Here is a 26009-nt window from a genome sequence, read left to right as displayed (position 1 = left end):
TCCTGCTCGTCAAATGCAGGATACGTTAAAAATGGCGGCTGAATCTGAATTTGATGAAGAAGAGGAGCCTTTGTTCAGCGATCCCGGATGATTTGATGAAGACATGTCGATGATGATGATGATGATGAAGGTGAAGAGGCTGCAATGGAATCCGCGATGCCTCAACATGAGACAGTCACCATGCACATCAGATTAACTAAAACTGCTTAAACTAAATTGAAATTGGGATTTTAAATATTTTTCCTGCAATAATATTCTGATTTTTTTCATTACAGTTTTTTTCTATGTGCATAGAAAAAAAGGACATTCTGTCTGCTAGAATTCTAGAAAATTATTTATTATGAGATCATATTTTATCCATTCAGTTTAGTCTTGGGTACTTTTGGACCTTGCAAATATTTACCATGGTAACAGTTTCCACCAGAATACCCTAGAGGTACTGCAAATTAATTAACATTTTCATCAAAAGAAATATTAGCCTATATTTTAAATGGATTAAACATTTATTCATTTATACGTAGCCTACCTGTAAAAAGTTTGGAAACATTTATTTTTTTTTATGTTTTTGTGAGAAGTCTCTTGTGCTCAACAAGGCTGCATTTATTTTATCAAAAATACTGTAAAAACAGTAATATGAAATATGACCATTTGAAATAACTGTTTCTATTTTACTATTTTAAAAGAGATTTCTATTTAATAAATTGGTAACACTTTACAATAAGGTTTCATTAGTTAACATTAGTGAACTAACATGAACAAATAATGAACAACTGTATTTTTATTAACTGGCATTAACAAAGATTAATAAATACTGTAACAAATGCATTGCTCATTGTTAGTTCATGGTATAGGCTACTAATGTTAACAAATGAGACCTTATTGTAAAGTGTTACCAATAAATTTAACAATTGCAATAAATGCTGTTCATTCAACTTGCTATTCATCAAAGAAGACTGGAGTAATGATGCTGAAAATTCAGCTTTGGCAACACAGGAATAAATTACATTTTAAAATATATTAATATAGAAAAGATACACATGCATTTTCTTTCTCAACTGTTTACGTTCACTTAAGACATAACTGACAATGTATTCGGGATATTTGCCAAGGCATTTTGACATATTTTGTTTGAGTATGTCAGTTCAAGGCAAGCACAAGAAGACGTGAAAGAGAGCTCAGTATCTCATGCTGTCTGAGAGGTAACTTTCTAGGCACACAAAACTTCCCTCACAGTGCGCAAGTAACGAACTGAGTTCCCTTGCTCTTGAATAATTAAATTGGCAAGGCTTAAACTTTCGTGACAATGCAACACTGGCCCCTCAACTGTCCCGAGCATCGTTCACGTTTGCTCACGTTCATGTTCAACAACATTGCATTGTTAGAATTCATAAAAATTGTATGGACCAACTGGCGATTGACATATAATTTGTACTCGCATTTGACGATTGGCGAGTGTTCATTTTGGGCCCTGCTTATAATTATAAAATGCTTTTTTTTATTTCAAGTATCGGAAATACTTTTTTTAGTTTTAGTTAACTTTAATCAATCTGATTCAACAAATAAAATTCTGTCATCATTTCACACACAGAATCACATGAGGTTGAAAATTGTTCCTATTACGTCCGTTAGGGGTAAGACGCAATAAATTCATAATAATTAATTGGCTTCCAGCAGGCCGTCAATAAAGCAATTAGGCCTACCTACACTGTAGTACACTCATCAAAAACATAGAATAAATAAGTTCCAAACAAAAGGGCAGGTCTCTCCTACATTACCACATTCTAAATAAAACACACAACCAAAGGAAACACGAAAATAATATCTGGCGGCTGGCAGGAAGTCTGAGTCTCCTCTGTTGCTCTGGAGGAGAGGAGTTTTTAAAAGGACCACTGGCAGCACTGTTAGCAAATGCAGCGATGATCTGAAACTCAAAGTAAACATCAAAAAGCATACACAGATATTATAAAGACACAAGGAAAAATAAACCTAACGTAACAGTTCCTTTAAAAATATCTACAGCCGAGCCTAAGTCCCGCCCCTCCGCTTCCGGCTCATGGGACCTTATTTCGGAAAAAATATGTATGGAAGTCAATGGCGAGAGATAACTTATCTTTTTATTCCGTCTGAACTGTGCCCTGAACTACACATATGATGTTTGTCAATTTAAAAGGTAATTATGAAAGTCAAGAAAGTCGCAGTTTGTCATAAAACAGAAGAGTAACGTTTAGTTTTATGTGAAAATCGCTCAATGAACTACATCTCTCGTCTCGCACTATGTACGTCACAAGATCCGTTGCTCGTATGTGTGTATTCTGGCTCAAAACACTCAGGCATGACGGCGTAACGTTACGATTATAATGTAAGACTATAGAAAAAATGACAGACGTTAGCTTCAGTAAAGTTAGCTTCATTCATTGAGAGAAAAGGTATGACGTCGCATGTGCGCCTTCTGGGTTTGTAGTCTTTGTAATTACGTATTTTCACAGTCTTATACCTCAGCAGTTTTACATCAAGCTGCGACTTTCTTGACTTTAAAATGTATCTTTTAAATTGACAAACATCATATGTGTAAATCAGGGCACAATTCAAACGAGATCAAAATATTTGTTGTCTCTCGCCATTGACTACCATACAATATTTTTCCGAAATAGAGAGCCTAAGTCCCGCCCCTCCGCTTCCGGCTCATGGGACCTTATTTCGGAAAAAATATGTATGGAAGTCAATGGCGAGAGATAACTTATCTTTTTATTCCGTCTGAACTGTGCCCTGAACTACACATATGATGTTTGTCAATTTAAAATGTAATTATGAAAGTCAAGAAAGTCGCAGTTTGTCATAAAACAGAAGAGTAACGTTTAGTTTTATGTGAAAATCGCTCAATGAACTACATCTCTCGTCTCGCACTATGTACGTCACAAGATCCGTTGCTCGTATGTGTGTATTCTGGCTCAAAACACTCAGGCATGACGGCGTAACGTTACGATTATAATGTAAGACTATAGAAAAAATGACAGACGTTAGCTTCAGTAAAGTTAGCTTCATTCATTGAGAGAAAAGGTATGACATCGCATGTGCGCCTTCTGGGTTTGTAGTCTTTGTAATTACGTATTTTCACAGTCTTATACCTCAGCAGTTTTACATCAAGCTGCGACTTTCTTGACTTTAAAATGTATCTTTTAAATTGACAAACATCATATGTGTAAATCAGGGCACAATTCAAATGAGATCAAAATATTTGTTGTCTCTCGCCATTGACTCCCATACAATATTTTTCCGAAATAAGGTCCCATGGTGGTCGACCGGAAGGGGAGGGACTTAGGCTCTCTATAAGGTCCCATGGTGGTCGACCGGAAGGGGAGGGACTTAGGCTCTCTATAGACCTTATGCGCCAGAGAAACAAGGGCGCCGCCATCTTTAGAATATTGTCTTTGAACTTCCGTTTTTGCGGTCGCTCTGTATATTTCTATGACATTGCTGTCCAGGAGTAATTAGATTTTGAAGTGGATTTACTTAATATAAAGTTAACGAAAGTTGACATGAGGACTGTAATGTTTAAAGCAGATGTCTCAACAAATGTCAGTAGACGAGAAGATTTTAAAACAAGCCGTTCATTCATAAATACGCAAGATCGCAGTGTGAAAATAGAGACCGGAAGTCAAAAGACAACGAGCGCAACGCTGAAAAGGGGCGGGGCTACATAAGGTCAATGAGCAACGTTTGAAATATTGAAAATGATCCATCTTTGAGTGTTACCAGGAAGTCAGGTGATTGTGAAATCTGTCATATTTGTAACGTCTACACACAATTTTAACTGTGAAGATTATAAGGTTCCTAAACATAGCCATGGCCCATAGATAGCTACTAGGTTTTCTTTATTTTAATTAAGAAAGACCTCAAGAAGTATTCAAAAATCTTTAATCAAAAGGACAGACTGAGCCAGTCCAAAGCTTCCAAGGTCTTTCCATTCTTTCTTTCTTTCTTTCTTTCTTTCTTTCTTTCTTTACTAAAAAAATCTATAAATATGTAATTAATGTGTTGATACAATGTTTCTGCAATGTTCTTGATGCAGGAGTTAGTGGACAAACGTCTGATGATGGAAGAGTACAGGCAAAGCCATTCAGCTTTACAACCAGAGAGAGCTCTGCCTTCAGCTCAGAGGTGAGAAACACCTCTTTCTTTCCTTTATTCTTTCTCTCTATTGTTTTTATTCTCTACTGACATTTCCATCATGTCTTGACATCCATTTCTTACACTATAGCAACTGTCTTTGCCCATAATAAACCCTTGTGCTGTGTTGAAAATCCTTTACCTAATTTGGTGTTCTCCGAGTGCCCTAAAATAAAAAAGTAAAAATAATTTACTACTTATCCAAGTCGGAAGTTTATAAATTGCCCTGAATTATCATCTTTCAGGTGTGGACACAGATGAGCTGGACAGCAATGTGAAGTACTGGGAAGAGGAAACTATCAAGATCTTCATCAATGAAGAGATCATTGCTCTCGGAGACCTGGAGTAGACATGAAAAGCACCCATGTTTCCAGCTGTGAGACAAAATACCCCCCCCCCCCCCCCCCAGAGGTCACCGCCACAGGTCCTTTACAAGTGCTTTGTATGAGAGACACTAATATGTTGACATGCTCAGTTATCAGCAGGTTTTTGCATATAAAGTTCACAAAAGTACGCAATTGAATATTTAAAGTCGCCATGAAACAAGAGCTGTGATTGTCTTTTCTTCCCGATTGTGATGTATATCCAAGTGAAAGCTTCTCGAACAAGAAAAAATTTAGGGAGGGCTTGATATTGTCCATCGGGAATTATTTGGATCGTTGTGCTTTGCTATTGCTGTGATGTCATGTGAGTGACATGTTGTCCCGTCCTCACGTCAGACATGTCATCAGAGAAGAGAAGAGATGTTGCTGCAAGAGGGAAGGGATGTCATTTTGAGTAAAGATTAAAAAGGCACATGAATAAAAAAATACAGTGCATTTATAATAAATACAGCAATATTCCATAAAATACAAGAATTTTGATTGTGACTTTAAAGAGTGTAGCCTATACACGTTGCGCATCACCTCTGTGTTTTGGAGCAACTGTTGAGGCCAACTGTAGTCTGAATATTGCTTATACATGCTGGACAAAGCTGAGCTGACTTCACAAAAAATATTCTGGTACGATTTCAGTCAGACTAAAGCATTTACATGACATTCAAAAAATTATGAATTGTTGTTTTTTAGAGCTAAATTCGAACTTTTGAAGTGCATAAGCACACTTACTGATTCACATATTCCTGCTGAGAATGGATGTTTCATTTTAATATGAAAAGTAAGAGCTCATATTCTTAAATCCCCTGTCTTACAATTTTCTTGTAGCATTTACTGAAAGGAGTGCATTGATATATCATTTGCTATTCTTCTTTTGACAGAGCATGGTAATTTTGTGGGTTATCGCTTCTCAAAAGAAAATATTTCTGATACAGGAGGAATTTCTTTTGTATTGTGGTCTGGTCTTTTGTAAAAGATCAATTTGTTTACTAAGGAAACGTTTCTTTTTTGTTTTTTCCACCATCATTCCAGAGGTTCTAGACATCATCACTCGTGATGCCAATGTGCTGCAGTATCATGAGGCATTATGTCAAATCCAAGCTGGACTTAAAAAAAAAGATTGTAAAATTATAAGGGAATTTAAACACAAAAGCATTGAAAATTTTTTAGGCAAGTGTTATTTATGACATGAGGCATGAGTTTTTCACAAGCATCATACATTTCTGATATGAGAATTTTCTTTGTATTTTATTTAATTTACTTATTGTTGTATTTTACTTGAATTTCCCATTTAAACTGAAATAGTTTTAAAGCCTCTATACAAACATAAAGATTGTGTATGTTTACTCCTCTATAGTAAATGTGAACAACTTAATGTTTCGCCTGTGGTTTAATATTTTTAAAACTCTTTAAAACTATTTTTTATAATTTATTGCATTGAAATTATGGTTGTTTCGCACAAAAACAGTGAGTTCACGTCAGGCTCAGCGCTATGCCCATACCCCATACATTTTTGCAAATTAAATTGTTTTGAGTATTTGTTGCAAGTGTAATTTGCAAGTGCGAGAAAATTAGCATTATAAAACGACAAAATATGATAAATATGTTATTTGGTCTGACTCATTTTGGCACAAAAAATTGCCAAAGTAACCAAACTAGTGTGTACTAGTCTCCATAGCAACAGTAACCGTTTTCTTGCGCCAGCACGCGCACGCGCTGCGAGTGTCACTGGTTTAAAGAGGCGCGCAAACACCTTTATCCTTCTTGTTAAATCCTTCACACACGTTTTCTCTTAAATATCAGCGTAAATATGAGGATAACTGTGGTTTGGACTGATGAAAATGTACTTTTAGCTGCACTGGAGAGGATGGGTTGACATAGTCCCAGCATGGTAGGAGCGAGTTGGGTTGTTTCACACCTCTAGGGGTTTCATCACCGTTAACAACCGTCCGCTGGTGAATCCAGGACCTCCGCAGGGGCCAGTCAGCAGCACAAGTCCTGTCTCAGAATGAGATTAGAAGATTAACTAGGCTAACCCGCAGTAAATCACCAGTATATTCTAGTGTAGCACTAGCTGAGGCGTATTTTGATATTGTCAGTAAAAAACAAAACAGGCTTTGATACAGCACAAGACTGGAGTAAGTTAACGTTAAGTTGGGAATAAAAAGATGAAGGATTTGCCAGGAGAGTGGAAGGACCATCAGCTCACGGTAGGCTGTCGATCTTTTATTAAAGCACCACAGTTCATTCAACAGTAAGGTTGAACACCTGTCACTTGCACCTGTCACGAATGTCCCGCAGGAAAATGTAACGTTACAGGCTACTAATAGAGATGCATGATAGTCTGTCTCCTGCGGGACAGGAGAGAATCATCAAGTGAGCAGAACGTGTCTCTTGTTGTGATAACAAATGATAACACTTATAATAACATTCGTTAGTATGTCACTACATGTGAGACTATGCAGCAGTTGTCACGTTTTTAGTGAATATTATCAGTGTAGTAGAATGTTTTGATAGTCAGTCTTTGTAGACATGCACATTAAAGTCGCTATAAAAAAATTAAATAAAAAGTCATGTTACAAAAAGATCATACAAAAAGGTAAGAGTAGCCTAAGTTGTCAAAGGGAGGCTAGTTATTATTGGCAGATTTAGGAAAACAGAAATGGCCATCTTTCTCAACATAACAGTATTTAAAATGTATTATATTTGGTAATAAACAATTATGAAATGCAAAATAATTTATGAAAACCACAAGTAAGATGCAACATGCATTAGGCATATCCTACTTTTCAAAAGTGTGGTCAGTAAAATTTATTTTTATTTTTTTGAAAGAAATTAATACTTTTGTATTAAATGTGACAGTAAATACATTTATAATGTTAAAATGTATCACGGTTTCTACAGAAATATTACGCTGCGCAACTGTTTTTAACATTGATAATAAAAAGAAATGTTTCTTGAGCTTCAAATCAGCATATTAGATTAATTTTTGAAGGATCATATGATATTGAAGAGTAATGATGCTGAAAATGCAGCTTGGCCATCACAGGAATAAATTACATTTTACATGAAATTTTTATCAAAATAAGTAAGTTTTATCAAATAAAAGTTTTATCAAATAAAGGCAGCCTTGATGAGCATTAGATACTTTTTTTTTTTTTTTTGGCTATCAGAGGTTGTGATGAATTATAATATTTAAGAATATATAAACCACATGTGACAACTTGCACTGACCTGACATACCCTGAGAACAAATTTCGACCTTTCGTTAAAATAGTTTATACTTTCGTTTATTATAGTCTACAGTTGACCCTTGTCACAATTTATAGTGTAGTGTGTCAAAACCATACAGTAACACTAGATATAGGCTAACACTACAGTGAACACTTCCCTGTGTGACAACTAGCCCCATTATCCTTCTTAACAGATAAGAACAGTTCATGTAGATTCAAATATGAATATTAAATTAATTCAAGTTTTTTTAATGATATGAACATGCATTGTTAACGTCTTTTGCAGCTAATAGGATGAAGGCAGATTTATTTAAAGATAAGTTTTTAAATAAATGATGTGTACTGATTCAAGGTTGCTCTGCGCATCCGGCCTCTGAACGATGCAGAGATTGAGGAGGGTGCAACCACAGTGGCGCACAAGATTGACAACCAGGTAGGCAAAAAACAACATGAAGGACCACCTGAGACACATGTCCAGCATTACCTATAATTCCTGTCTGAAATTGTTTAATCAAGTGACTTTTGACTTTAAACCTAATACATAGCCTTGTTACAACTAGCCACTGTCTCCCCTATATGTTTTGTATACATTTTGAAAACATATTCATAATATTCACAACTCTTGCTTAGGAGTCTGTTGCTGAATCTTTCATGATGAATGATGGTCTAAAGACCTAATCCTCCCTTTCATCTGCAGTAAATCCTGTTTACAGTCAATAAATAAGGTTTACTGTCTTCTTTGCTTATGCTTGATGTTTTAGGATTCTTAAAGGCAAAGAAACATGCAGCAGACATGTCTTTGTGTGCATGATTATTAGGCAAGTCAATATTCTCAATCTCATTTTAAATAATTTTTCACGCACATTTTTCCAATTTCAGACCACATCAATCTTAATAATTATTTATTATATTATATTAGCAGTGCACCTTATGTTTAGATGTATTTAATTATTAGTTCATTTTTACTACAGGTTATGAAAGAATGCAACATTCTAGAAGTTTGCGAAAAAACATGATGAGAAGCAAAGCTGCAAATTAAGTGCAAAAGACTTGCAAAGAATGACAGTCAGCTTGAAGGCACCAGGAACTTTTTAGAATGCAATCAATGCATGCCCCCGTTTTCCAGAACTGTCTACCTGAAGTAGGTGTCAGGTTCTCAGAGACTTCAGTTGCTTTTCCACCGTTAGGAAGAACGGTTTTAAGAATGGCATGCAATGGTTCCAGTTATATTTCCACTTGAGATTGGTTTGGCAAAGCGCGATCACAAACCGCTCTCGGCTTGGAATTCTCCACACGGTTGGCAACAACTGATAGATTTGTATTACATTCCAAAGAGCTCTGTTATCAGCCCCGAAGTGGAAATTGAAACCATATCCAAACCAGCTGGGCTGGATTTGCATGGACTGGAACGGTTAAGCAATGAGAACGGTTTGTCTGACGGTGGAAAAAAGGCTTTGTTAAAGGTGCTCTAAGCGATGTTGGGTGACGTCACTTCTTGTTGACGTTCGAAGTGTTGTCAAACAAACTGAGGCTAGCTCGACCCTCCCTCCTCCTCATTTCCCGCCCCCTCCCTTCCGTGCTTCCTGAAACAGGCTTTTCCAATGTAAATTCGGGACTTTGTGCATTCCTTCTCCTTTTCCCTCTTCTTTGCTATTTGTTCATTGGAACGTTGTCTCTTTGGCCGTGTGTCGGCCATATCAAAATTCAAGAGAATATAATTCCAACGTTTGTAGTTGTCTAGGACATCTCTCCTTTAGCTAACTTCCCTCTTCATGCTTCTCTCTCCTCCATTCCCCACACTCCCCCGTCATGTGCAGGTGCACTAACCCCCCAACCCCCACCCCCAAATCATTCTTGTCGGTTATTGGCTGAAACACTGTTTGTTATGTTTCGTGGTCCAGGCTGGGCCAGTTTGTTTTTCTTGCCGTTTGTGGAGCCTGGGCTGTCTACAGAGACTGCATTTTTTTACAGTGTGTTCAGGGGACAGGCAGCTAGAGGATAGTGAGGAGATGTTTGCTGGATGTGACAAAAAATGTTTCAGCCTAAAAAACGCGTGACATCGCTTAGAGCACCTTTAAGGGAAGGAAGACTGAAACACAGCATCCATTTAATTTGAACCCAGTTCCAACAGCACAACATGAAAGATTTTTCTTGCCATGTAGGCTACACTACCATGCAAAAGTTTGAGGTCAGTAATTTTTTTAAAGAATAATAATACTTTTATACTGCAAGGAAGCATTAAATTGATCAAAAGTGACAGCAAAAACGTTTACATTTCTACAAAAAATTGTTTAATTAAATGCTGTTCTTTTGAACTGTCTATTAATCAAAGCATCCTCTTTCCACAAAAATATTAAGCAGCACAACTGTTTTTAGTATTGTAAATAAATGTTACAGCTGAAAATTCAGCTTTTCCATGAAAAATTGTTGCAAAACAGTTATTTTAATTTGTAATACAATTTCACAATATTCCTTTATGCAGAATTGGTGAGCATAAGAGTCTTCTTTCAAAAACATAAAAAAAAATCTTACAAAAAAATCTTACTGAGCCCAAACTTTTGAACGGTAGTGTTAGTGTACATTGTGTCACAGAGAGTGTGGACATCAGTCTCAACATATTTCAGGTAATTTATTTTGCAGTGAGTTAATGTTTAAACATTGCTGAATTGATCTAAGAGTTCATTCTCATGTCTAATTACTTTCTTCAGATGGTGGTGTTGATGGACCCCTGTGAGGATGCTGACAATGTCCTGAGGGCCAACCGCTCACGTGAAAAAACATACATGTTTGATGTGGCATTTGATCATACTGCAACCCAGGTGTGTAGTAGTGATGCTCTTCCATACAAAATATTTACTCTTTTTGTTGGTCATGGGATACTTGATCCTCATCCTTCATGTTCATTAAGATTTTAAGGTGCCGTTTTCCGTCATCGGTTTTCAAAATAGTTTTTGTGTTTAGGTAATTTAAGTTTTTGAAAGATACAGCATGATCACAGTTCCAGACCTCAATGTTACTTACTTTTTTCTTTACTTCAGGAGGATGTTTATGTGGCAACAACAAAAAATCTTATTGATGGTGTGATTGCTGGTTATAATGCCACCGTCTTTGCATATGGACCCACAGGTAATCTAGATGTGAATTTTTCTTTTTAGTGTTTGGATTTAAAAAACGCACATACTTTATATTCTAATACCCTACAAAACTGCATTCACGTTTCCTGCAAACTTCTTGTAACAATCAATTGATTTTTTAGGAGCTGGAAAGACATACACTATGTTAGGCATAGATTCTGAGCCTGGCATTTACATCCGAACACTCAATGATCTCTTTAAGGCCATTGAAGACAGCACCGAGGACTTGAATTGCAGTGTTTATATGTCATATATAGAGGTCAGTCTTATTGATTTGATGATATTACATCAATTTTGGTACGGTCCCTTTAGGACTTTATACAAATGCAGTGTGTCCTGAATGCACTAAACATTAATGAACTTCTTTGCAGATTTATAATGAGATGATCAGAGATCTGTTGAATCCATCTTCTGGATACCTTGAGCTGCGTGAGGACGCTAAAGGGAAAATAAAAATTGCAGGCATCACTGAATTCTCTACATGTAATGCTAAAGAGGTACTTTTTAATAGCTTAAAATACACTACCATTCAAAAGTCTGAAGTCTGTAAGATTTTATTATAATTTTCTTTAATAAATGAATACTTTTATTCAGCAAGTCTGCATTAAATTGTCCCAAAGTGACAGTAGAGGCATTTATAATGTTATGAAAAAAGATTTCTATTTCAAATAAATGCTATTCTTTTAATCTTTTATTCATGACAGAATTCTGGGGGAAAAGTTTCCACACAAAAAGTATTAAGCATGATAATAATAATACTAAGAAGAAATGTTTCCTGAGAACCAAATCAGCCTATTAGAATGATTTCTGAAGGATCATGTGACACTGAAGAAGTAATGATGCTGAAAATTCAGCTTTACAATAACAGGATTTTATTTTAAATTGTAACAATAGTTCACAATAAGACAATTTTTACTGTATTTTTTTATCAAATTAATGCAGCTTTGGTGAGCATAAAGGGGGTCGCACACCGGACGCGCAGCTCAGCGCCGCGCCACGTCTAGGACAACTCTCACCTGAAAATCAGATAGCATCAGCAATTTTCTGATTTCTGTAAATAAATATAAAACTAAATGTATATTGCAGCACAGGGTAAAGTCCGTATATACATTAACTACGATTTGAGACACATAAATGTAAATTTAATATAAAACTATGTAAATGGCGCTCTGTGGCGTGGCAGGATTTTGAACACGGTCCTGAGCCATTGCTGGGCGCCGTGGACAGACGCCGAAAGGCGCCGCCGGTGTGTGTACTCTCATAGAGAATAATGTGTTCGAATTTAAAAGACGTGGCGCTGCGCGGCGCGGCGCTGAGCTGCGCGTCTGGTGTGCGACCCCCTTAAGAGACTTTTCACAAACATTAAAAAATCTTACCAACCTAAAACTTTTGAAAATTAGTGTTTGAAAAGTCTAGTTATTAGAAGTTACGTTGGTTTAAGTGTCATCCTGAAAGTGCCAGCAGCCATATCACCCTGTTGCCCAAGACTGGTTTCCCACTGAAGCTAAGCAGGGCTGAGCCTGGTCAGTACCTGGATGGGAGACCTCCTGGGAAAACTAGGTTGCTGATGGAAGAGGTATTAGTGAGGTGCTCACCCTGTGATCTGTGTGGGTCCTAACGCCCCAATGAGATGTTAAACCGAGGTCCTGACTCTCTGTGGTCATTAAAAATCCCAGGATGTCCTTAGGAAAAAGAGTAGGGGTTTAACCCCGGCATTCTGGCCAAATTTGCCCATTGGCTTCTTTCTATCATCATGGTCTCCAAATCATCCCCATATATACTGATTTTGGCTTCATCACTGTCTTCTCTCCACCAATAAGCTGGTGTGTGGTGGGTGTTCTGGCACACTATGGCTGCCGTCGCATCATGTTGGTTTCCCCCCTTCCATGTAAAGCACTTTGAGTGCCGAGTGCTATATAAATGTAATGAATTATTATTATTATTATTATTAATTTCCCATGATTGGCCTGTCTACTCCTTATAGTGTCTCCAGTAAAGGATGATGTCCTTCTGAACCTGGTGTTTGCTTGTGATTTTAGATAATGGCTCTTTTGACCAAAGGGAATAAACTGAGGACCCAGGAGTCGACAGCTGCTAACAAGACGTCATCTCGCTCTCATGCTATACTTCAGGCAAGCCTAAAACAGAGACACACACACACACACAATAATCATGTGCATGACCTCAAATTGGCACTGTAGTTTGAGTGTGCGCCTCCTGCTTTGTCTACTCCACAGGTGGCAGTCAAGCAAAAGAGTCGCGTAAAGGATATCAACGAGGAGGTCAGGGTGGGAAAGCTATTCATGGTAGACTTGGCAGGAACTGAGCGAGCATCACAGGTACATGCTGTGTGTGTAGATGTGTTGAAGTGGAAACGCAAGCTTTTAAATTCCTCATGGATGCCAGATTTTATAGTCCAGTGCCCTCTCTCATCTTTCATCTAAATAAATATTTAAGTTCTTCTATCCTTCATTATTCATATGCAAATAATGTGAGACTGATTAAAGAATTTGAGCATGTCACATTTCATATGGCAGCCAAAACATCACAAACATCCTTCGTTAAATTCAAACATTCTTAGACAATTTCTTTGTCTATGAACACCAACAGACAGTCATTTGTCCTGTTCTGAAGCACATATTCTCTTCTCTCAGACTCAAAACAGAGGAAAGAGAATGAAAGAAGGAGCACATATAAATCGTTCCCTTTTAGCACTGGCCAACTGCATCAATGCCTTGAGTGAGAAGGGTGGGAAAGGTGCTCAGTTTGTCAACTACAGAGACAGCAAACTCACTCGACTTCTTAAGGTGAGAAAAACCAGCCAGGCTACAACAAGTTTAATTAATCTCCTCATTCAAATAGACTTTGTAAGCCTACTGTAAAAAACAGGCTATAGTATATTTTATGTAGCATTATATATATATATATATATATATATATATATATACACAAAGTTCTGTCATAAAACTCTAGATGGCGCAGACTGATATGTCCTAACTCAACAAACACTCAGAGAGTTGTCAAGACGACAAGATATAAATAATATATCATACGATTTCTGTATTTCTGCATTGAAAATCCAGATGAACTACTACATTTACCAAAATGTGAAGTGTACAACCAGAGCACACTGCATGGAATACTGTATCCCACAATGTTCACAAATGCCTTAATCATTGAACGTCTTGGTTTGCACAGTTGTCACATAGTTGCAAATTTTGATGTGGATTTCAGGATGCTTTAGGAGGAAACAGTCGCACAGTCATGATTACCCATATTAGTCCTGCCAGCTCCAACTTTGAGGAGTCAAGAAACACACTGGTTTATGCCGACAAAGCCAAAAATATACGAAACAAGGTAAACACATTTAATAGTATTTGTTTAGAAAGTCTGCATCAACCACAACTTAAAACTGTTGATGTTAATATTTTAAAATAACCATTGAATAAATATTAAACAAACAGAATTAAGTATTAAAATGTACTAACTCTTTCCCCGCCAGTGTAAAAAAAATGTAAATAAAAGTTGGCAGCCAGCGCCAACATTTTTTATCATTTTCACAAAAGTTTCATGGCCCCCAGAATATTTTATTGTATGAATGTCTGAGCATACAAAATATCAAAAGAAAGAACAGACTCTCTGCTCCGTTTTATTCTAGCTTCATGCATTCTTTTTTTATTAGCCTAACACTTGAATGTGAGTAAGTAAAAAGCTGAGAAAATCCCGTTTTTCTCAAACACTACGTCTGGATCGGATTCAGAACTATGATCAAAACATAGATGTTGAGTAGATCATAAAACATAGAATATGGAGTAGATCGAGTCCATAAACACCATCAAAGCTTGCACAGTCCTACCTTGCCCTGGGTCGACATTTCATTCAGTAATATTAAGCAGTTTTGATTTATATGCAGTTTATTGTTGATGAATTTGTTATTTTACATATGCATCTGCTTACATATTATATTGCTTCTTCGCCTGTATTTTGATCAGGAGATTCAGTACCCTTTCAGAATATGTGCAATAGCGCCCCCCTACTGTATAACAGTGAAAAAACTGAAACAGAAATTTCCGTCAATAGCGGGGAAGCGTTGTCTCACAAATGACGGAAATTTCAGTCAATGGCGGGGAAAGAGTTAAGTTTAGGTTAAAGGAGAACTCCGGTCAATTTTAACATTGAGCTCATTTTTTTGTAAATTTGGAGTGCTGTCAGTACAGAGAACAACGACAAAAATCGGTGTTGCCTACACCGTGTTATCCTCTTTTTAAAATTTGCACCCTGTTGACTTAAATGGGGCAAGTTTTAAACCTGCATTTAGCCTCTTAACATCCTTGATGTGTCATTACAAGTTCCCAGCCATGTGAGTGATTCCTTTAGAGTGAACGCGGGTGAATCTGACTGCAGTAGATGTGAAAGATGAATAAAAATGATGTTTATTCAGCCAGCGCACATACCTGTATTTACATCCTGTTTTCGGTTGAAGTCCACAGTAGTCGATTGTCGAGTTCACGCGCATAGGTTTAGTACGTACGATCATGCGCCCGAACTCAACAATCGACTACTGTGGACTTCAACCGAAAACAGGATGTAAATACAGGTATGTGCGCTGGCTGAAATAACATCATTTTTATTCATATCTTTCACATCTACTGCAGTCAGATTCACCCGCGTTCACTCTAAAGGAATCACTCACATGGCTGGTGCACTTGTAATGACACATCAAGGATGTTAAGAGGCTAAAAGCAGGTTTAAAACTTGCCCCATTTAAGTCAACAGAGTGCAAATTTTAAAAAGAGGATAACACGGTGTAGGCAACACCGATTTTTGTCGTTGTTCTCAGTACTGACAGCACTCCAAATTTACAAAAAAATGAGCTCAATGTTAAAATTGACCGGAGTTCTCCTTTAAGTTTCGATTAGGAAATTTACAGTACACTACCATTCAAATGTTTTGGGTCACAGAGATTTTTAAAAAGTTTTTAAATAAAGTCTCTTACAGTGCGCTCACCAAGTCTGCATTTAATATATTGTAAAATATTATTACAATTAAAAAAAATGTTTTAATATATTTTAAAATGTAATTTATTCATGTGATATTTTTGTGTAAACTGTGATTACATTTTAAAATGTAAAAACTTTTAAACAATTTAATCCTTCCCCACTGAATAAAAGTATACATTTCTTTAAAAAAAATACCATATTGACCACAAACTATTGAACGGTAGTGTATATTTCACTGATAAATAATTTTCTGTTATGGTTTAACATAGAGACAGAGCGTATTTAGCCCACGCCCACATCGGGGGGAAAACAATCCAACCGTCTCCGTTGACTTTGCATTGCGAGAAGCTGCCTCCTTGTCATTTATGACTTATAACAAAAAACAAAACAATGTCAAAAAGCTGCTTTGTGACAAGGTGTACAGCAAACAAGCTAAAAAACCCAGAAATAAGTTTTTATAATCTGTCGACCCCAAAAAACATTCATTTAAGGACACAAAAGTGGATACAGGCAATTGAAACAGAGCGCAAGGTGTCATATTACGTAATCGGCGACAGTATAGCTTAGCTTACAAAAATCTAATATATAAAACGGACATTTGGATATTTGACTTACCAGTGACAAAATGTTTACTGCATTTTTTAGTGCATACTGAGTGTCAGGATCCCAATTTACCCATTCGTTCCAGCCTGTACCCACTTTTGTGTCCTTAAACGCTCGTTTTTTGGGGTCGACAGATTATAAAAACTTATTTCTGGGTTTTTTAGCTTGTTTGCTGTACACCTTGTCACACAGCAGCTTTTAGGCATTTTTCTGTCTTTTGTTATGTCATTAAATGACAAGGAGGCAGTCTCTCGCAATGCAAAGTCAACGGAGACGGTTGGATTGTTTTCCCCCATTGTTTTGGGCGTGGTCTTCAGATTATGACGTGTTGCGCTCTGTCTCTATGCTTTAAGAATGTTTCCCCTTTAAGAATGTTAGTTGCCTGCGGTTTGTGTTTCCCCTTTAACAGATTCACGTTTTTCTTTTGAGTGTGTTGGGATTAGTAAAAGCATTGGCCAGTTCACACAAACACCTACACTTCCATAAATATTATGGATGTTAATGATATATTCTCTTAATGTTCAGTGTCTGATTGCCCAATTGTTTAAACTCTTCTAGGTGAAGCGTAATTTGATGAATGTTACATATCACCTTGCCCAATACACCAGTATTATTGCTGATCTGCGGAGTGAAATTGACCGACTTCGTGCAAAGATTGACCAACAGAGTCAAGAGCAACAAAAAGGAGAGAAAGCAGGCATTTATGACATTCAAGGTGTGTTCAATTTTGTGTTTGTATTTGGGTACAGTAGCTGACAATTAATACTGAAATAATCCATTTTAAAGGTACACTATGTAACTTTTGTTGGTCAAAATGAACAAAATTTAAACGAGAACATGTCAGAGCTCGTAATAAAACAAGAATCAACATTCGCTTGGCTTTTCGGAGATGTCAAGAACTGAGGGATTTGAAATGTTGTAAAAGCGATGTGGAGATGGTGTTTTTACTACTCAACAGGTTAGTACAATGTTTTATTAAACAGATAAATTGCCACATGTAGAGTTCATTGCAAAGCACTATCTACTGTGAAGGGTCATTTCATTATGGGTTGTTGTAGCACTGTGCTGGAATTTATTTTCAAGGAAGTAGCTACCATGTCTATTAATGGGTATAGCTACAGTTACATCTTCAGCCAGTCAGTTTGAGATGCTTTCTATCTAAACTGGTTGTGTCTCTTAAGCCTAGTAGAGAATGTTTTATGAGCAGTAGGATAATCTCTCTCTCTTTTTTTAGTTATGAGAAAGAACCATATTCATCCGCACAGTCAGGCAGAGCCAAAGCACAACCAAAACAATGTTCTTCCACAAAATGCATGCGGTTTTGTTTTTTAACCGGTAGAGGTCCAAAAGTTACATAGTGTATCTTTGGGATATCAGACTTAAAAATGTACACACTTTACAAGTTACGGACCAGTGTTTAATACTTAGTCTTCTGTTCAAATCCCTAAAGTATGCAAGTATGAGCAATAATATGAGATCTTGCCATGTTAGAACATCAATGAGGACATTCTTTCTTGAAATAGCAGTAAAAGGGTCATTTTTATGATTGCAAACTGATTTCTCTGAATGGGCTGTTCTTAGCTGAGGTGCAAGAGTACAGTCATGGTGAGATGGCTTTACTGCAGGAGCAGCTCTTGTCTGCCTTCAGGGAGCAGATGGAGATCAGACGCAGCTTGATGGAGCTGGAGAACTGCACTATGGAACTCCACATAGACACATCCAGACATCTGCTCACCATCTCAGAGTAAACACAAACTTACACATATAAACAGTTACACTGATTAGCAAGTTTACAATTAGGGGCAGGGTTGTTATAGTTACCAAAAATCAAAACAATAAAAATGATTAAATGTTAATCAACTTGAAATCAAAATTGACCATACTTATTTTTTATGGATTATTGCCGTTTTTATTATAAATGATTTATCTGTGCACATCTTTTTTTTTTTAATTCATGTGTCCTCATAATCTTTAATCAAAATAGCTTCGCCTCCCTCTTGCAGCAACATCTCTTCTCTGATGACGTATTTACAACCTGTCACTCACATGACATCACAGCAATAATAAACCACTACAACCCAATCAGTTCCTGATGGAAAACATCAAGTCCCGCCCTACATTTTTTCTTGTTCGAAAAGTCCGTTATAAGTCACCATAGGAAAAAAAGGATGATTGCAACTTTCGTTTCATGCTGACTTAAACAGAAATAAAATATAAAAAACTTAAACATTTCTTATTTTCGTAGAAACCGTACAGACATAAAAAAAAATGTAATAATAATAATGACAAACACAAAATTACAAAAACGTATATTTTTGATAAATATAAAAATACATAAATATATTAAAAATATGAATTAAAACTATAATAGTATCTCAAAGATACTAAACAATGATTAGGGTTTAACATTAATTTGAATTTAATTATAAAGTTTAATAACAGTTTAACAATAATTCAAAGTTTAATCACTTTAAAATGTTATTGTATCTATTTAATTACTCCCCCATATTTTTAAGAGTGTTGCAATGGTAAATTTGACAGAGTGTCTATTTTGGGCTTGTCCTCCAAATATGTCATTACCACCTTACATCATTGCCATCTCACACATAGTTAAAAATCTACACCATCACATATTATACCAAAATCCGCTTGAAATTTCCCAGGATGTTTGATAAATGTTTTGATAGTTAAATGTTTCTTTTTTTATTTTAAGTAGTAAAAAATATTATTCTTATCATTTTTATCTCACATCCACCCTCTTTCTCTTTTCTTCATCTGGTAGTTGGGAGCGTGATCGAGCACGTGCCCGGAGAGGGAGAGACGAGGTAACCGAAGAGAAAAGAGAGAGAGATAATGAGGAAGAGCAAGAGAGTGGGCAAGAGGAGCCACAGTATGTTACATCAGCTCGAGAGGAGATCGGCCCCCTACTGGCTGAACAGAGAAAAACAATGGAGCTGAAAGTAAGCAAGTTTAATTAAGACTCATTTTGAATGAGTCATAAAAGCAAATGGACATCTGACATGTAAAGCAGTGACTGCAGTGTAATCCTTTTTTAATGTTTATACATGCTGTTTTATGACCTAAGCTTAATTAGGAGGCATTTTAAAATATTTGTATTTTTGTTTGCAAAAATTAGTTTCCCTATTGCTTTCCACTCTGTTTTTCAGCGTGAACTGGAGGAAAAATTATTGAACATGAAACTGAAGTCATCAAAGATTGAGGAGTTGCTCCCTAAACGCATAAGTAACAGTGAGCAGAGAGACATTCTGACACTGCTTTGTAAAGTCCATGAGCTGGAGCTTGAAAAAACTGAAATCCAGTCAGCTGTTCTCTGTAAAGAAAACGTTCTCCGAACAAAAGACTTCATCATTCAGCGGCACGAGCAGCAGCGGACACTCTGTGATGACATCATACACCAGCAAAAGGCTCTGATTGAAGGTGTGGGTCATTGAAATGGGCAGATGTCTTTAAAAAGACTGATTATAGCATCTGACATTTGTTAAATAAACATTAGGAAATTTCAGATATAAATATACATTATCTGATGTATTTATTTCTTAATTCTCTCCACAGATCAAGGACTCTGTGTACCTGAAGAGTTACAAGAGCTTTATTCACTTTACTTTGGTGAATTAAGTGATGCAAGCGTGGACCAAATTTTCAACCTTCACACTTTCGTCACAAACCCCAGAGCAGTAAGCAACACTCGTTTTTTGTTCTATTTGATCTCTTCCTTTCTTTCTCCTTTTCTTGTCCCTTTTCATTCAGTTTCAGCAGTCTCTTTTGATTTTTAAATATACACTACCTCTACCTCTATAACCTCCACTATATTATTCCCAAATCTTACTTTATTTTGAAATTAGTCTACAATTGATTTGACAAAGCATGTTGATTGATAGTGATGCGTTGACGTTTTGCATTTGTGCGTCATAAGTCAGTTTTGTGAAGATTGTAATGCGGCTGAATGTCTTTGAGCAGGCTTGTGCTGTTAAGAATTCGACTCCTGTATGTCCTACTGAAGCTGTGAGTCCAGACACTCTGAGGGAAATTGTCAGTGACACCAAGAGCATCTCAGTCATTGCTGCAAAACGCCGCTCAAACCTTCGAGTAAAGGAGTCCAATTCCAGGGTGGCTGGTGTGAATTTGGCCGCAGGACTCAAGTCTTCGGTGAGCATGGACAGTTTAGTTTCAACTTTGGCAGATGAGTCCGCAGAGGTCAAAAGAAACCCCCCAAGACATAGAGGCAGTTCCCAATCGAAGCAGGACTCAAAGAGAACAGAAGGCAGAATGGAGCTGCCTGAGAAACAACAGCGCAAGAAGCGGTCCAGATCTTTTGAAGCAAGCAAAAGGGTATGAGCACATCTGTTGTTTCAGTGAGTTTTGGTTAGGCTAAATATGTACGCTACTGTTCAAATGTTTGGGGTCAGTAAGATTTTGTGTGTGTGTGTGTGTTTTTCTAAGAATTTAAAACTTTTATTCAGCAAGGACACATCAAATTGATCAAAAGTGGCAATAAAGACTTTTATAATATAATTACTAAAGATTTCTATTTCAAATGAATGCTGTTCTTTTGAACTTTCTATTTATCAAAGAGACTTTGGAAAAAAATATATCATGCTTTCCACAAAAATATGGAGCAGCACAATTGTTTTCAACATTGATAATAATAAGAAATGTTTCTTGAGCACCAAGTCATCATATTAGAATGATACATGAAGGATCATGTGACACTGAAGACTGAAGTAATGATGCTGAAAATCCAGCTTTGCCATCACAGGAATAAATTACATTTTGTAATGTATTAAAACAGAAAACAGTTATTTAAAATTATAATAATATTTAACATTTTTACAGTGTTTTTGATCAAATAAGTGCAGCCTCTGTGAGACTTCTTTCAAAAACATCTTACTGACCCTAAACGTTTGAACGGTAGTGTATTATATGAGGTATGTAAAAATATTTTTATATAGTGCGGTTTTCAAATTTGGCTTTTTATGATTTTTATTACTTCACTGTATAGTCATTAGCTGTATTTAAATCATTGTGATGTGAGGTAAATTATTGCATTTATTATATGTGTCTTTCTTGTTCTTTGTCTAATATCACATACACTTTTCATCATGTCAGACAAACTATCACTTTTACAGTGTGCTTTTGCTTTTTATTTTCATTGGTACGCATGGCAAGTGATAACCTAATAATTACATTAAAAAATAGGTTTCTATGTAAATAGATGCAAAAAATGTCAATTTCAGGTGGCACTCTCAAAGGAGGTACCTTAATTTGATCTGTTTTTATCACAGCATGTACAAAAACCAAGACAAAACCCTTCCAGATATCCAGCTTTGGAGAGCATCTCCGACAACCGCCTTGTGCAACCAGCATTAAACATGACCCAGCAACTCAACGGTGGTGCTGGAAACCCTGCGACACCCCCAGTAGCTAAAATGAAGAACAACATCTCTCACTTTACAGGTACAGAACTACAGCTACTTGTTTTTTCAAACTCAAGCAAAATTGAGATTCAGGCTAGCGTTTGGATCTCTGTTAGAAAATGCAGACCATAAAGTGATTTCATTGAGATTTTTTATTTGAGTACCAAAATCAGCTTGTTGCTCTCGTGCCGCAGACGTGAGATGTGTGAAACAGGCCTAAAAATGAGCAAAGTTTGATATTTTGTCAATTTGAATTTAGGAGAAGTGCAGCTTCAGAAGTTAGAGATCAGGGGAACACCACCCAGCACCATCCATCAAAAACACTCCAATGTCAAACGAGGACAGGCAATCTACAAACAACAGCGAGGTGAGATTTTTTTTGTCTTGCTATTCAACAACATGTTTCCTTTGTTTTTAATTGTGAAATGAAGTTGGCAGGCTGTGATTGTTTTGTAGTCCAATCTAAGTTAATAAAAATGTTTTTAGGCCCAGGAGATGTTTCTTACCCCAGCAACCTCCTACAGCAACCAGGCAATTACAAGAAGTCCACTAATGAAAATCCTAGACAAAAAGGAATGGCCGATGTCAACAGAATGAATGAAGCACGGCAAAAAAACAAACATACTGTAAAAAGGTCATATGTTTGAGTTTCTGGTTCTTAAACAAGAGAAGGTTTTTTTTATTTTTTTTTGCACTAAAATGTACAGCTGAGACTATGTTGTGAATTGATGTTATTTTCATTTTATTATAGCATTTCTCAGATATGTATTGAAAATCTTATAATTCGAAAAAACACTTTTTGAGATATTAAATAGAGATTTTATACAGTTTACAGAACACATACTCATTTTTTGATAAATCACATTTGAAGCTAATTTATTTGGAGAAAATCTTAGAAAACTTAGCTGCTAAAACAAAATAAATTATCAATTGTGATTAATTGATTGTTTTATAATAAAAATTGAATTATATAAAAATTTGTTTGAAAGCCTATATTTGTTTCTCCAGTGAGGATCATCCCTGTAATAACTACCACAACCATGGAATATTATCACATAGAATATGCACAATATGCACATAGAATACAAATGGAATGAATTTAGTAAGAACTTAGAAGACACAAAGTAAATAATTGTTCATCACCGGTGACATGTTGATGTTGTTCTACCTTGTCACTTGAACGTATGGCATGCTATAGTTCAAAATTCAAAAACTGAATGTTAACATTTTCAAAATTGTTAAGAGCACTTAAGACAAATAAAATGACATTAACATCAAGATGACATCAAGAAATGAAAGGTTAAAAATCACTCACAGAATATAAATAAATGAAAGTGTAAATAAAAGAAAATTAAATGGGAATGAATATAGATTTAAAAATGTAAAGTAATAAATCAATCATTTGTAACAATCAAGAGAAATCTCTGTGTAGATTGTGTCTGTGTCCCTTCTCCTTCACATAAAACAATCCCTCTGAAATCCCACGAGAAGCCACTCGATCTCAGGGGTTCAGCTATTTCTATAACCTAGTACACGGGTGAACCTTTGAATTTATTTTGAAATGAAATAACTAGTAAAAGGTATTTTATGACAATATTGTTTTTGGTCATATTTTTTGTCATGTCTGGAGTTGACGCAGCAAGCGTGTTGGTTTATTTTCAGCTGTGGTTTCCTGTGAATGGTTGTGGTAGTTAGTTTTAGCTGAACCCTCTGGAAAAACAGCAGCATATGATTTAGTTCTGGCTGAAAGGCGGAGCGTTTCTCTCCTGCGTTCACAGTCACACCCTAGTGTGAGTTTACATATGTAACTTCAAGCATTCCTGCCCTCTTCAAAGTTTTCATGTGGAACATTCTGAAATGTAGAGCACAAGAAGACAAAATATGGGTGAGTGATGGATCATTTTTCATGGTAGAAATTTTTAATTGAAACTTCAACATGAATGTCCTAAATGTTTATGTTTTTCTCCAGAAGTCCCAACTTGACTCATTCCAGAGATGATAATGATATGCATTGAAGACTTGCAGACTTGTTTTCAGTGAAAATGCTGAGAAAGCTCCAGTGTTTCCTTCTGCTAGGAACAGTATTCATCATATTCTTCGCAATAGTTCACTGGGATGACGTGAGAGATGGGACTTTTTATCTGCACGTGGCATCATCATTACCTGAAGTCCCCGCAAGCATGACGTCCTCTGAACGTAGGACAAGTGAAGATTCATTTATCTGGAAACAGTCAAGCAGGTCAGTCAAACCAAACCTGACGATCATCACACCTCACCTAAAACATGATCAGGGTCCAAACAACCTAATGCACACATTTATGCAGACTTCTCCCACACAACTCAACCTGCGTCAAGCACATCGTAGACGTATTATAAGAGAACTTTGCTCAGCCAATAGCAGCTTGAACTTCCCAGGGAAATTTAAGACATTTGACCAAATTCCAAGAAAATCCCTGGACCATCTCATTGTGGATGATCATCATGGTGTTATTTACTGTTTTGTACCGAAGGTAGCATGTACCAACTGGAAACGAGTCATGATTGTGCTCAGCCAGAACCTGAAGGCACCTAATGGAGCTCCATATCTGGATCCTCTTGACATACCATCAGCGTTATCCCACAATGCCACTCTGCATCTGACGTTTAACAAGTTTTGGAGGCTCTTTGGTCGTTTCTCACGTCCTTTGATGCATCACAGACTACATAATTACACTAAGTTCCTTTTTGTACGGGATCCTTTTGTACGCCTTATTTCTGCTTTCCGGAACAAATTTACTGTGGCAAATGAGGAATTCTATAGGCAGTATGCCTCCACAATGCTTCAGCGTTATGCTAATATTTCATCCCCCCCTGACTCCGCTCAAGAGGCCTTCGCCGCAGGTATCAGACCGTCCTTTACTCACTTTATTCAGTACCTGTTAGATCCACAGACTGAGAAAGTAAAACCATTCAATGAACACTGGCAACAGATGTACAGACTCTGCCATCCGTGCCAAATTGACTATGATTTTGTTGGGAAGCTGGAAACTCTTGATGAGGATACAGAACATTTGTTGAGGATTCTTGGTCTGGATAATCAGATTCACTTTCCCCCAGGGTACCGCAATAGGACAGCTGTAAACTGGGAGCGAGACTGGTTTGCAAACATTTCAGTAGCTGACAGGAGAAAACTTTACAATCTTTATGAAGCAGACTTTAGATTATTTGGATATGACAAACCTGAGACACTTCTGCATAAGTGACATGAGAGTAAAAGGATTATATAATAAAAATGTACTGATACTTTGGTACTTAAAAATAATTCTAATTTGTTTGACTAAAACATTTTTATATTTGTTGTTAAATTGTTGCTGTTTGGTATTGCTTTGCTCAATGATTAGATTTTCATGTTGCCCACATAGAAAATTTCAGTACTATTTCATTGTTCGTACAAACACTGTTGGACAATACAGGCGCAAGTACATGTAGTGAAACTCTAAATTTAATGAATTTTGAACTGGTTCGAAATGACCAGTCCAGTGCATTGGTTTGTTTTGGCCACAAGGGTACAGTGTTTCTCAATTGATTTGTTGCAGCCAGTGCAATGTACTACAGCTATGTGAGCAGCGCTCTGATGAAGTTCTCAAATTTGAATTTAGAATTTATGAAAAGAGGCCTATTGAGACAGCTCTCCAAGGTCCAGTGGAATATGTGAAATAGGGGCTCCTGTTTGAAACCAGACATCTCTGAGCAAAATAGACGATAAAAATAATTGGGGACAGAAATTGACATTTCACATAATCTTATCTGGAAAAAGTATGACATTTCAATTTCTGATGTTTTATCTCTATTTAGTGTTCTCGGGAATAGATTTTGATATGATTTTAGCAAATAAATCTTTTTGGGGTCTTATATTTTTACTCTTCAGTTCAACAGGCAAAAAAAGCAGTCAAATATATTACCTTCACTGAAAATCGCTAACCTAAAAAAACCAGCATGCATAACTTTTCCAGATTTCTAAGGCTATGTTTTCATTTTTGATGTTAAAATACTTTTAAACATAATATATAGGTTATAAATTCCC

The 26009-nt window shown here is 36.5% G+C and overlaps 2 protein-coding genes across 3 annotated transcripts; both read left to right on the top strand.

Annotated features, from left to right (window-relative positions):
• The first annotated feature begins 6259 nt into the window (after positions 1-6259).
• On the top strand, positions 6260-26009 carry LOC307153262 (kinesin-like protein KIF19). Of its 2 annotated transcripts, XM_079862565.1 has the most exons (20): positions 6260-6751; positions 8127-8207; positions 10483-10593; positions 10813-10900; positions 11031-11167; positions 11280-11405; positions 12948-13040; positions 13146-13247; positions 13563-13715; positions 14143-14265; positions 17070-17226; positions 18093-18255; positions 19294-19471; positions 19679-19949; positions 20085-20206; positions 20490-20861; positions 21815-21986; positions 22206-22313; positions 22433-23831; positions 23916-26009. In XM_079862565.1, exons 1-19 carry the CDS (start codon positions 6710-6712, stop codon positions 22591-22593), a joined length of 2760 nt encoding a protein of 919 aa, XP_079718691.1. In that variant the 5' UTR covers positions 6260-6709; the 3' UTR covers positions 22594-23831; positions 23916-26009. The 2 variants fall into 2 exon arrangements, with proteins under 2 accessions (XP_079718691.1, XP_079718692.1); XM_079862566.1 differs by lacking the exon at positions 14143-14265 and having other exon boundaries at positions 6262-6751.
• Positions 23989-25188, top strand: LOC307153268 (carbohydrate sulfotransferase 12-like; the record flags this gene model as incomplete). The annotated part of the gene is made up of 1 exon (XM_079862594.1): positions 23989-25188. The coding sequence occupies one exon, from the start codon at positions 23989-23991 to the stop codon at positions 25186-25188; it is 1200 nt and encodes a 399-aa protein (XP_079718720.1).

The sequence above is a fragment of the Squalius cephalus genome, assembly GCF_949319135.1.
Source record: "Squalius cephalus genome assembly, chromosome: 2".
Taxonomy (NCBI): Eukaryota; Metazoa; Chordata; class Actinopteri; order Cypriniformes; family Leuciscidae; genus Squalius; species Squalius cephalus.
Note: the sequence above shows the minus strand (reverse complement) of the source record. Positions and strands in the feature narration are given on the sequence as shown.

What these genes read in the sequence shown, in the direction of transcription:
- LOC307153262 (XM_079862565.1), top strand. Translation starts at nt 6,710, where the DNA reads ATGAAGGATTTGCCAGGAGAGTGGAAGGACCATCAGCTCACG. An exon ending in AGGCATTTATGACATTCAAG is followed by an intron (nt 17,227 to 18,092) that starts GTGTGTTCAATT and finishes GGCTGTTCTTAG; the next exon opens with CTGAGGTGCAAGAGTACAGT. An exon ending in CTTTTGAAGCAAGCAAAAGG is followed by an intron (nt 20,862 to 21,814) that starts GTATGAGCACAT and finishes TTTTTATCACAG; the next exon opens with CATGTACAAAAACCAAGACA.